Source organism: Lathyrus oleraceus, chromosome 2 (genome assembly GCF_024323335.1).
Source record: "Lathyrus oleraceus cultivar Zhongwan6 chromosome 2, CAAS_Psat_ZW6_1.0, whole genome shotgun sequence".
NCBI lineage: Eukaryota > Viridiplantae > Streptophyta > Magnoliopsida > Fabales > Fabaceae > Lathyrus > Lathyrus oleraceus.
Window position 1 is genome coordinate 443,611,679 of NC_066580.1, and position 11,241 is coordinate 443,622,919.

At 39.6% G+C, this 11,241-nt stretch overlaps 2 protein-coding genes across 2 annotated transcripts; both read left to right on the forward strand.

Moving 5' to 3' along the window:
- Nucleotides 1–8,557: 8,557 nt before the first annotated feature.
- On the forward strand, nucleotides 8,558–9,067 carry LOC127123630 (uncharacterized). Its single transcript, XM_051053833.1, has one exon. The coding sequence runs from the start codon at nucleotides 8,558–8,560 to the stop codon at nucleotides 9,065–9,067; it is 510 nt and encodes a 169-aa protein (XP_050909790.1).
- Nucleotides 9,068–9,110: 43 nt separating this feature from the next.
- On the forward strand, nucleotides 9,111–10,121 carry LOC127123631 (uncharacterized). Its single transcript, XM_051053834.1, has 2 exons — nucleotides 9,111–9,189; nucleotides 9,577–10,121. Exons 1-2 carry the CDS (start codon nucleotides 9,111–9,113, stop codon nucleotides 10,119–10,121), a joined length of 624 nt encoding a protein of 207 aa, XP_050909791.1.
- The last annotated feature ends 1,120 nt before the right edge of the window (nucleotides 10,122–11,241 follow it).

The window sequence follows — 11,241 nt, forward strand, 5'->3', positions numbered from 1 at the left end:
GCTTAAGACAAGGATGTGTGGGTTCAGAAAGTGGGAACCCTTCTACACATTTGACACTGACTCAACTGTACAACTGTACAAGATCTTGGGTTAGTATCTGCAATGCATCAACACAGTGGTGTGAGCAAAGCAGATGACACACAGAATAGCAGGGGATGGATTGCACATCCCTTGTATCTGCCAATGCCTCTTCACTTAGGAGGTCTTTGAATATGTGCAAGGACAAAAGTAAACAGTCACAGACATTGCCTCTTAAGGAGGACTTCAGACAGGTGCCTGGCCAAGTAACAGGCCAGGTCTTCCAGACTACATGAAGTAAGGAAGTTATACCTCAATGCAAATTGCTATCAAGCAAAGCAAAGCAAAGTTCTCAAAGAACTATTAGCAACTAATGTACCTGAAATCAGTCAAACACAATTAGTATACCAGACACAAAGTTAAAACAAACAGCATAAGCCAACAGACAACACAGTCAATCAGATGTGCAGAGCATAAGCTCATAACAAGTGAGCTAAGCAACCTACAAAACAAACAAGTTAGTTCATGATAAACAATCAAACTCAATCAACTTGTATTAATCTCTTTGGAGCATTTGCTGCTTAACCTGAAAAATCAAACTTAAACATGAGTAACAAGACCACTAGGACAAGCCTAGGGTCAAAAGGAGATAAAAAAAATTAAAACAGCAAGGGACAAGTGCCCAAAGTCAAGACAAATCAATCAAGAAACAAACCCAAGTGGTTTCACAATCATATCATTCACCATTATCATTTCACAAGCAAATTAGGTCAAAGCATGGCATATAGAACCTCAAAGAAGTCAACAGAATGTCTCAACTCAAATTAAATCACAAACATTCCAAAAAAATCCTCAAATAAATCATGATCAAACATCATTCACAACATGATAAGCACACCAAATTTCAGCTCATTTGGATCAAAGGAAGTAGGTCAATGAAAATCAGAAAGTCATGGTAAGCAAAAGCATACTCATACAAAGCATCAAAACATGCACCAACTTCAATTAATCATAAAACAGAAACAACATATGATAAATGAATGGGACTAAAACCATGACAAGCTATAAGATGTCTACAATCCACATGTTAAATTTCAAGTCCATCCAATTAAGCATTAGAATTTCACAAATCATATGGCATCATGTGTCACAAAAGTCAACAATTTGGTCAAACAGGGGAGAAATTGCCAATCAATTAAGAAATGCATTCAAAAATTCCAGAAAACTTCACACACATTCTCAACATGCACAAGTGTCTTCATGCAAAAATCCAGACCATTTTGAGTTCATTAAGCATGGTAATTAAAATCATGAAGTTGGACATGCATGGTGTGACACAAATTGTCACACCCCTATTCAAAAAATCATATCTCCACAACCAGCAATGATAAAATTACAAACTCTACACCAAAATCACCAATAACATGTCTAGTTTAAGCACAAAAAATTTGAGAAGCATTGGATTATGTATCATCATTTCACAAGCAATTTGGCAAGGCATACACAAAATGGACACATATGACAAACCCTAGCACATTTAAAAATCTACACGTGCAAAAAATCTGGAAAAGTCATCATAATAAACTAGAGGTCATGAGGAGCATTTCACAAAAAATCCCATCAAATTTGGATTAAAATTGAAGAACTTATGAATTTTCTAAGTTGGCCATGCAAAATGAAATAAAAATTGAGAAATGAAATGATTTAATGCCATAAAAATGATTTGGGAATTAATTAATAAAATGAATAGTGTCGGGGCCAAAACGCCCCGTATCACTAATCCCATGTGGCCGCTTGGACCCAATCAACGCCTTTCCAGCCAATTGCACTGCTCGCGTGGCAGATGATCGGACCAATGCATGAAGTGCTTTGCGAAAAACACATGCAGGTCGCGGATGAAGGCCAACAGCAGATTAAAACAGGAATTTCAAAGAAAATTTTCCAGCCTTCCACATGTTCATCATGCCAATACCAGTTCAAGAACTTTTCTCTCCGATTTCAAAAACAATCACACCGTCGCGTTCGTCTTCCAGCATATATTCACAATCCAACAACGATTCATCAAGAAAACAAAAGGTATATGCAAATCGAAGGAAAAACACATTAACATCAAAACTTTAAATGCTTGTAACTAACTCGACTTGGCACGAAAATCAACGGTTCAAAGCTCGTTTAACTCAGCGTTCAAAGATCTACAAGTAACACTCAACAAATTCATGAATCGAGATGGTCGAAATCTGACCTTTATGAAGAACAGCAGTTGAATTCACGGTTATTTGTCCTTGTTTTGTGCAAACAGAAATTCTACCATGCTCCAGGAGGTGAATGGAAGTAGGTTGGATGTCCAATTGCTTCAAATCCAGCTCAAAAATCCAACTGCCATGGAAGGGGTTCAATGGAACAGTGCTATGAAACAGCTCTACAGTTGTGATTCAAGGCTTGCAAAAGCTTCAAAAAGGTTTGTAGGTGATGGCACAATGGAAAAGAGCAAGAGTCCTCTGAAGATTTTCAGAAAAATTCCAAGTGAAGAATTGAGTGTTCTTGAGAGAAAATGAAGTTTTGATCTGATTTGGTGAATAGTGGCTAGGGTTTTCAGTCTGAAATAATCAATATATACTCTGTTTAACATTGCTTAAGTGTGGTTAGTGAAAATGGTAATTGGTTTTAGCTTAAATGAAATGTTTTGCCAATTTGCTAAAAACCACCCAAAAATGCATGGGGTGCATGCTAATGCACGAAAATGGGCTTTAAACAACCTCCAAATGTGATTTCTGAACAATTGCAAATGGTAAAAAGCATTGGAAATGTTTAATTTGAAAGCTCATTTTTTCACCTCTCTCTTTTTTAATTCATGCCACTTGAAAAAGGCCATTTTGCTTGGATGATTTTTGGTAAATTGTGATGAAGGATTTGGATAGAGCATATCAAATGTGACTTGTAGCAAAAAACCTCACCCAATTTGGCCAAATGGTTTGGAAGATATGCCACTTTGAAGTTCAAAAAATCTTGAGAATGATTTGATCATAACTTGCCAACCATAAATGAGAAATGAGTGTTCTTGGACTTATTGGAAAGGTGAGAGCAAGATCTTCAACTTTCATGTTGGACAAAATTTCATTTGAAGCTTGTATAATGATGTAAATTTGAGGAGAAAAACTTTCTATTTTTGGCAGTTTCCAATTACAGGTCACCTGCCATTTTAGGAAACTTTTTGTCTGACTTTATTTTCTCCAATCTTGATCTTTGAAATGTCAAATGAGACTTGTATGGACATGAATGAACCCTTTCAAACCATCTCCCACCTTGAAATCCATAAAATCAGGCACAGTTGACCACAGTTGACTATAGTTGACTTTCTAGGGTTTCTGGTGAATTGAACCATGACTGATGACTTCTGATCACCCAATCCTTAACCAAGACACTTCAAAAGGACACCTAGGTCATTTGAACATGTTGGACCAACCCTAGGGCCTTGTCTCAATGGAAATTGCACTTGCTTGCTTGACTGACTGATCTCCTGACCAGTTTGACCTAATTTGTCAGTTGAACTTGCACTTGGGCCAATGGACAATGCAATGCTATGCAGCGGACTATGTTAATGTTATGACCTAATATGAAAATGTATGTACAAAAGGTAGGTGCAAATTTGAGGTGCTACACGTGGTTTACAACTTTGCCACCAAATTCCATAGATGCTTGGCCCCAGTTGGAAAGATTGTTTCATGAACAATTCTACATGGGCCAAACTAAGATAAGTCTTAAGGAATTAGCCAACATCAAAAGAAAATTCACCGAACCTATAGATGATTATCTGAATAGGTTCCGTTTGTTGAAATCTAGATGCTTTACAATAGTGCCTGAACACGAGTTGGTCGAAATGGCCGCTGGAGGTTTAGACTATTCCATCAGGAAAAAGTTAGATACTCAGCATCTAAGAGACATGGCCCAATTAGCAGATAGGGTTCGACAGGTCGAACGCTTAAAATCTGAAAATGCTAGAGCAAATAAGAATTATAAGAAAGAGAGGGTTGCTTATGTCGAATTCGAAGACGGAGAGTCTGAAATCTCTGATGACCCGTATGGTCTTGAGGAATTCGAAGTGGATTTGGCTGAATTAAAAGAAGCACCACCTTATGCCTGCAAATTACTTACACCTTCGAATGGCAGGAACCCTGTCGAAACTGAAAAGAATGATAGATTTCCCAAAAAGACTTACACATTTGATGTTACCAAATGTGACGAGATCTTCGATTTATTAGTAAAAGATGGCCAAATGATAGTGCCTCCTAATACCAAAATTCCTCCGTTAAAACAACGAAAGAAAAGAGGCTTCTGTAAATATCATAATTTTTTAGGCCATAAAACCTCACAATGCTTTCTTTTCAGGGATCTTATTCAGAATGCAATCAGGGATGACCGCCTCAAGTTAGCTGACAAAGGAAAGAACCATCTGAAGGTTGATGCTGATCCCCTCAACATTGTTGAGACAAACTATGCTGAACCTGTCGAAATCAACATGATTGACGTAGGGGAAGTGGAGGCTGTAAAGGCAACAGGAACTGAAGGCTATGCGCTGGATGGAAAGCAGGCTACCGATGACCTAAATAACGATGTTTCCTTTGGAATCTCTGTCAAAGGTAAACAGGTTGCTAACGTCGAACCAAGGGCCACTGACGGTCTCAAGGGGAAAGCAACTGAGGCTACTGAGGGCCTAAGAAAGAAATTCGAAGAAATTTCAATCACTGATGGCGCCAGTCTAGGTGTCAACATGGTGGATCTGAAACAACCCCCCCCCCCCCCCCAGAAATGGAGGAAGTGGAGAAATGTTTGAAGATGGAGCAAGAGGGGATGAAGTTTGGCCATCCCAAAGCCAACGAAAGCCTACGTGAATACCTTTGGAGATGTCACAAAAGAAATTCTGACATGTTGTTGTGCCCAAGGTGCAACATCAGGATATGTTGAAGGGTGGCTGAGGATTATGAAAGATGGCAACAAACAAAGACTAAGAGAAACTGGAGGAAGGAAACCCAATTACAGAAGGTGTATCCCACGCCAAGAGAAAGCCTTCTTGGTTTCATTGTGCGTTGCTACAAGTATGAAACAGAATTCTTGATGTGTCCCAGGTGTAGGGCAGTGTACAACGGAGAATTAGCTGAAGCATTCGAAAGAATCCCATATGACCAAGGTTGGGACGGACATGGAGGTAACCCAAACATGTATAGCTTCGACAAGAGGGGAGCACCTAGGAGGCTAGACAACCCTCACCCAAGGGCGAAAAGAGTTATGTTTAAACTGCTAGCAGAAGTCCCTGAGGACAAATGGACTCAGGAGGGACCAAAGAAAGGAAAGTGGAGAAGTTTTGTGGATGGAGGAAGAACCTCTTGGGCTTATAGAAAACAGTTCCAGGCATCCAAGAGAGAGGCTACCAGGCTAGAGAACTACAAAGGAAAGAATCCTATGTCAAGATCCCAGTGGAGAAGACATCAGAGGTTGAGGAAGGCTGAAAGAGAGATGAATCTAAAAGAGACTGGAGAATCTAGCAGCGTCAAGGTTCCCCCAAATGTCACGAATTCGACCAAACCACCTGTAGGAAGGAAGTTGTTTCCAGATGAAAACATAAGTCAGAAAGTTCAGAAGGAACAAGTAAGAGAGGAGGAAATGCTCACTGACGACTTCGAGTCCGACGGAGTGTTTTCTATTAATATGAATTGCAACGTAGTCTCAGTCCTGCCATACGAATATAACCAGGAGACGGAGGTTGAAGATAATGAGGAAGCGAATGCTGTGGAGATGGTGAAGCACAAACCAGTGTGCTACTATCTTCTCAACAGCGGCGCTGTCGAAGAGCAGAACTCTCTTTTTGAAAGGCCTCACCAAGGGATGCAGAGTCACCTCAAGCCCCTATACATTAGGGCCAAGGTTGGACATGTGGGGGTGAATAAAGTTTTGGTGGACGGAGGAGCAGCAGTCAATTTGATGCCCCAATTCATGTTAACGAAGATAGGTATGTTCGACACTGATGTCAAACCTTACAATATGGTATTGTCAAATTATGAGGGTAAGATAGGACAGACTCTAGGTGTCATACAAGTGGATCTGACTGTTGGTTCAATCACAAGACCAACAATGTTCATGGTAATACCCGCGAAGGCAAATTACAACTTACTACTAGGAAGAGAATGGATACATGGAATATGGGCATTCCCTTCGACCATGCATCAGAGGATATCCATCTGGAGAGAAGATGGTGTGGTAGAGAATGTTGAAGCTAACCAAAGTTACTTCATGGCAGAAGTAAACCATGTAGACAAGAGAAACTTCGACATGAACTTGGCTCACATAGGACCATGCCACCCAACGGAAGAAGGCTACGCCCCAAATAAAAATTCCTTGTACTTCTTGACTCTTTATCCCAATGGCTTTCAGTGGGATAGGGAGATTATGGGAGACCCAGAAGAAGGGGAGTCATATGAAATACGGCCAATAGGCTGGGATGAAGACCTGTACTATGACTGAGTCTTCTTTTCTCAAAAAGATTTCGGCCTACATGGCTGAGAACAAAAGACAAGCGGCTCTCGAAGCCGAGATAACAAACATGGCTGACAAAGCCACATATGGTGAAATCTATAATACAGGACCTGGGGAGTACTCTAAACCAAAACCCTTTGACGAACAAGTACCTGTGGAACTAACAAAACAGAGGTTAGATGCCATCTATAATGAAGAGCCTATGGGATTCGAAAAAGATCCAGTAATGTCAAGTGCGAAGATATTGGCGCAAGATCCTCTTGAAGAAATTGATCTCGGAAATGAGAGTGCAAAAAGGATCACCTACATCAACACTAAACTGGACCCCAAATTGAAAGTAAGAGTAATTGAATTGCTAAGAGAAAACAAAGATTGCTTTGTTTAGGACTACGACGAGATGCCTGATTTGAAGAGGGACTTAGTCGAATTAAAGCTGCCTATCAAGGATGGCAAGAAACCCATCAAGCAGACTCCAAGGAGATTCGCCCCAGAGATCCTCTCAAAGATAAAAAAAAGAGGTCGAAAGACCTCTTCGATGCAATTTCATTAGGACCACAAGGTATGTCGATTGGATTGCAAATATAGTTCCTATTATCAAGAAAAATGGCTCTTTGCGAGTGTGTATAGATTTTCGTGATCTAAATGCAGCAACTCCTAAAGATGAGTATCCAATGCCTGTGGCAGAGATGCTGTTTGACTCAGCCGCAGGCTATGAATATCTCAGCATGCTTGATGGATATTCTGGCTATAACCAGATTTTCATTGCATAAGAGGATGTTTCTAAAACAACCTTTCGATGCCCAGGGGAAATAGGCACGTATGAGTGGATAGTTATGCCCTTTGGTCTAAAAAACGTTGGGGCAACATACCAACGAGCAATGAATTCTATATTCCATGATTATATAGAGACATTTATGCAAGTGTACATAGATGATATTGTGATAAAGTCTACATCAGATGAAGATCATCTAACCCATCTTAGCCAATCATTCGAAAGATTGAGAAAACATGGCTTAAAAATGAATCCTCTTAAGTGTGCATTCTTTGTGCAGGCTGGAGATTTTCTGGGCTTTGTGGTCCATAAAAAGGGGATAGAAATCAATCAAAATAAGACGAAGGCTATTATGGAGACCAAAGCACCATCAACCAAGAAAGAATTGCAATCATTATTAGGAAAGATAAACTTCCTAAGAAGATTCATTTCGAATTTAAATGGTCGAACTCAAGCCTTCTCTCCCCTCCTACGCCTGAAACAAGGCAAGTTCGAATGGAATGACGAACATCAAAAGGAATTCGACAAGATCAAACATTATCTGACGAATCCTCCTATCTTGGCACCACCATGTGGAAAGAAGCCTATGAGACTGTATATATCAGCTTCCGACACTACCATAGGTAGCATGTTGGTGCAAGAGAATGAAGATGGCGTCGAAAGAGCCATTTATTATCTTAGTAGGGTTTTAAATGATGCAGAAACTAGATACACTTCAATAGAAAAGTTGTGTCTTTGTTTGCATTTCTCTTGTACTAAACTCAAGTATTATATAAAACCTATTGATTTATACGTCTCTTCACATTTTGATGTCATCAAGTATATGTTATCTAAGCCAATAATGCACAGTCGAATTGGCAAATGGGCTTTAGCACTCACTGAATACTCTTTAACCTTTATGCCATTAAGGGCAATGAAGGGACAAATAGTATCAGACTTTATTGTAGACCATGCAGTGGTCGAAAATCCTCAACTTCAAGTTGAGTTGAAACCTTGGAAATTATTCTTCGACGGTTCCACTCATAAGGATGGAAGTGGGGTTGGGATCATGTTAATTTCTCCTGACGGAATTCCAACAAAACTCAAATATAGAATTGAAGGTCCCCTTTGTTCTAACAACGAAGCAGAATATGAAGCCCTTATTGCAGGACTTGAGGCTTTGTTGGAATTGGGGGCAACTAGGGTCGAAATTAAAGGAGACTCAGAATTAGTAATCAAGCAACTGACGAAGGAGTAAAAATGTATAAAAGAAAATTTGATTATGTACTTCGCATTGCAAATAGGTTACTAAAAAAATTCGAATATATCGACATAAAACATGTCCCTAGAATAAAAAACCAAGAAGCTAATGACTTAGCACAAATAGCTTCAGGGTATAGAATTTCAAAAGAGAAGCTAGAAGAACTTGTCGAAGTAAGAGGAAAGGCAATGGCTGCCAGATTGTCTCCGACAGATTTGGAAAGCACTCAGTTAGGATATTCTAACAAAGAGGAGTTTGAAGTACTGGCCATTGATACTTTAATAGATACAGATTGGAGGAATCCAATTATTAATTATCTTAAGGACCCTTCGACAGATGCAGAAAGAAAAACCAAGTACAGGGCTTTATCTTATGTTTTGATGGGGAATGAATTATTCAAGAAAACCCCTGAAGGGATCCTGTTAAAATGTTTAGGAGAAAACGAAGCTTACTTGGCATTATCTAGTGTACATAGTGGAGCCTGTGGAGCACACCAGGCAGGCCCATAAGATGAAGTGGTTGCTTTTCAGATATGGAATGTATTGGCCCACCATGTTAAAGGATTGTATAGAGTTTGCTAAGGGTTGCCAAGAATGTCAAATACATGCAGGAATTCAACATGCTCCTACAAGTGAGCTTCATACAATTATTAAGCCTTGGCCTTTCAAGGGGTGGGCATTAGATCTAATTGGGGAAATTCGACCCAATTCATCCAAAGGTCAAAGGTACATACTTGTGGGAATTGACTATTTCACTAAATAGGTCGAAGTAGTACCTTTAGTAAATGTGGATCAAGAAACTGTTATCGAATTCATTCAAAGGCAAATATTATATAGATTTGGAATCCCAGAAAGTATAACAACAGATCAAGGACCAGTTTTTACTGGTCGAAAGATGCAAGAGTTTGTAAAGGAAATGGGTTTCAAATTATTAACATCCACACCCTATTAGGTTCAAGCCAATGGGCAAGTCGAAGCAGCCAATAAAGTAATAATTGGTTTAATAAAAAAACATGTAGGGAAGAAGCCAAAAAATTGGTACAAAACTTTAGATCAAGTAATTTGGGCTTGTCGAACCTCCCCTAAAGAAGCTACTAACACTACACCTTTCCAGCTTACATTTGGACATGATGCAGTATTACATGTCGAAATCTACTCGCAATTAGTGAGAATCCAAAGCCAAGGAGAAATTCCATCTGACTTATACTGGGAAATGATGATAAATGAGCTGGTGGATTTGGACGAAGAAAGGTTGCATGCGCTAGAAGTATTAAGAAGACAGAAGGAGAGGGTAGCAAGGGCATACAATAAGAGGGTCAAAGGTAAAACTTTCACTATGAATGATTTAGTTTGGAAAGTTATATTACCTATGGATCGAAAGAATAAAGCATTAGGAAAATGGTCTCCACATTGGGAAGGACCTTTTCAAATTTTAAAAGCCTTTTCAAATAACGCATACGAAATAGAAGAATTAACAGAGGATCGAAGAATCCTAAAAGTAAATGGGAAATACTTAAAGAAGTATAAACCATTTTTGCATGAAGTTAAAATCATAACAACATAGTAAGCAAAGAACTATCAAGGCCAAAATGGTGAAGATATTTAAACTCCAAATTTTTGCCAAAATGGCTTTCGTCTTAATCAAATTACAAATAAACAAGAGTCGAATAGAACAAATACAGGTGGAAATCAAAAAGGAATAGTGGCCCTCATCTGATCATACTTTTTCTTCGCCAAGCCAATCTTATATTGAACAGCCGCTTGAACCCCTCTGAGGCGTGCAATATCTTCGTTCATAGCAGTAGCCTTTTCGACATGATCTACGCTCTACTTCGCCAGATCATCAGTTTCAGTACTATCCAAGCCTTGAATAGCAGTCTGCTTCGCCTTAGCATCGGAAATCTTCTTCTGCAATTCTGCAATATGAGATTCCCAGAGAGGTATCGAGCAGTATAAGTGTCGAATTCTGCTTGGGCTGATTTTCTGGAAGCGGCTAACTCCTCAGAAGTTTGTGAAGTTCGAAGGGCATTGTCAAACTCAGTGGCTTAAGCTTTTTCAGTTGATAGAAGCTTTGCTTTGGCATCCACCTCCCTATGGTATTCAGCACAAACCTGGTCAATGAGGTTTTGAATGTCGATAAGGGCTTCACCTATATCAGTGGGGCAAGCAGTGATGTTAATCTTGCTTATCGGCTTCTTTATGCTAAATCTCGATCCCACATTATTCCTTAATTCCTCAAAGAGATCTACATCAAAAACTGCCTTCTTCACTTGCTGAAGGAGTTCGTCATGTGATGCTTCGTTTGCACTAGCACCAGAATGGGTCGAAGCTCCAGAAATGCTTTGCTCTCAAGAAGACTCTCTTTGAGCCATCATTAACCTTACATACTTGAGGGGATCATTTTTTAAAAGCTTTTTTCTCCTCCTCAGTAAGTGATATAGGCGAAGTCTGGGTGATGGATGGTCGAACTTTAATTGGATTTGGGACCGTGTCGACATTGGCATCACCAGCTCCAGTTTGATTTCCTTCAGGATCAGCTTCTCCCACATTCATGTCTTCATCGTCTTGAAAGTACCCCTCAATCTCATCAGAATCTTGATCATCCTCATCAGCATCATTCGAAGGAAACGCAACTCTTGCAGGAGAATTACTGGGAGTATCCTCAGAATCTTCTTTCTCTGCTG

Coding starts and splice junctions, on each gene's coding strand:
- LOC127123631 (XM_051053834.1), top strand. CDS start 9,111: ATGTTAAAGGATTGTATAGAGTTTGCTAAGGGTTGCCAAGAATGTCAA. Junction 9,190..9,576: donor AATTCAACATGCTCCTACAA/GTGAGCTTCATA, acceptor AAAAACATGTAG/GGAAGAAGCCAAAAAATTGG.
- LOC127123630 (XM_051053833.1), top strand. CDS start 8,558: ATGTATAAAAGAAAATTTGATTATGTACTTCGCATTGCAAATAGGTTA.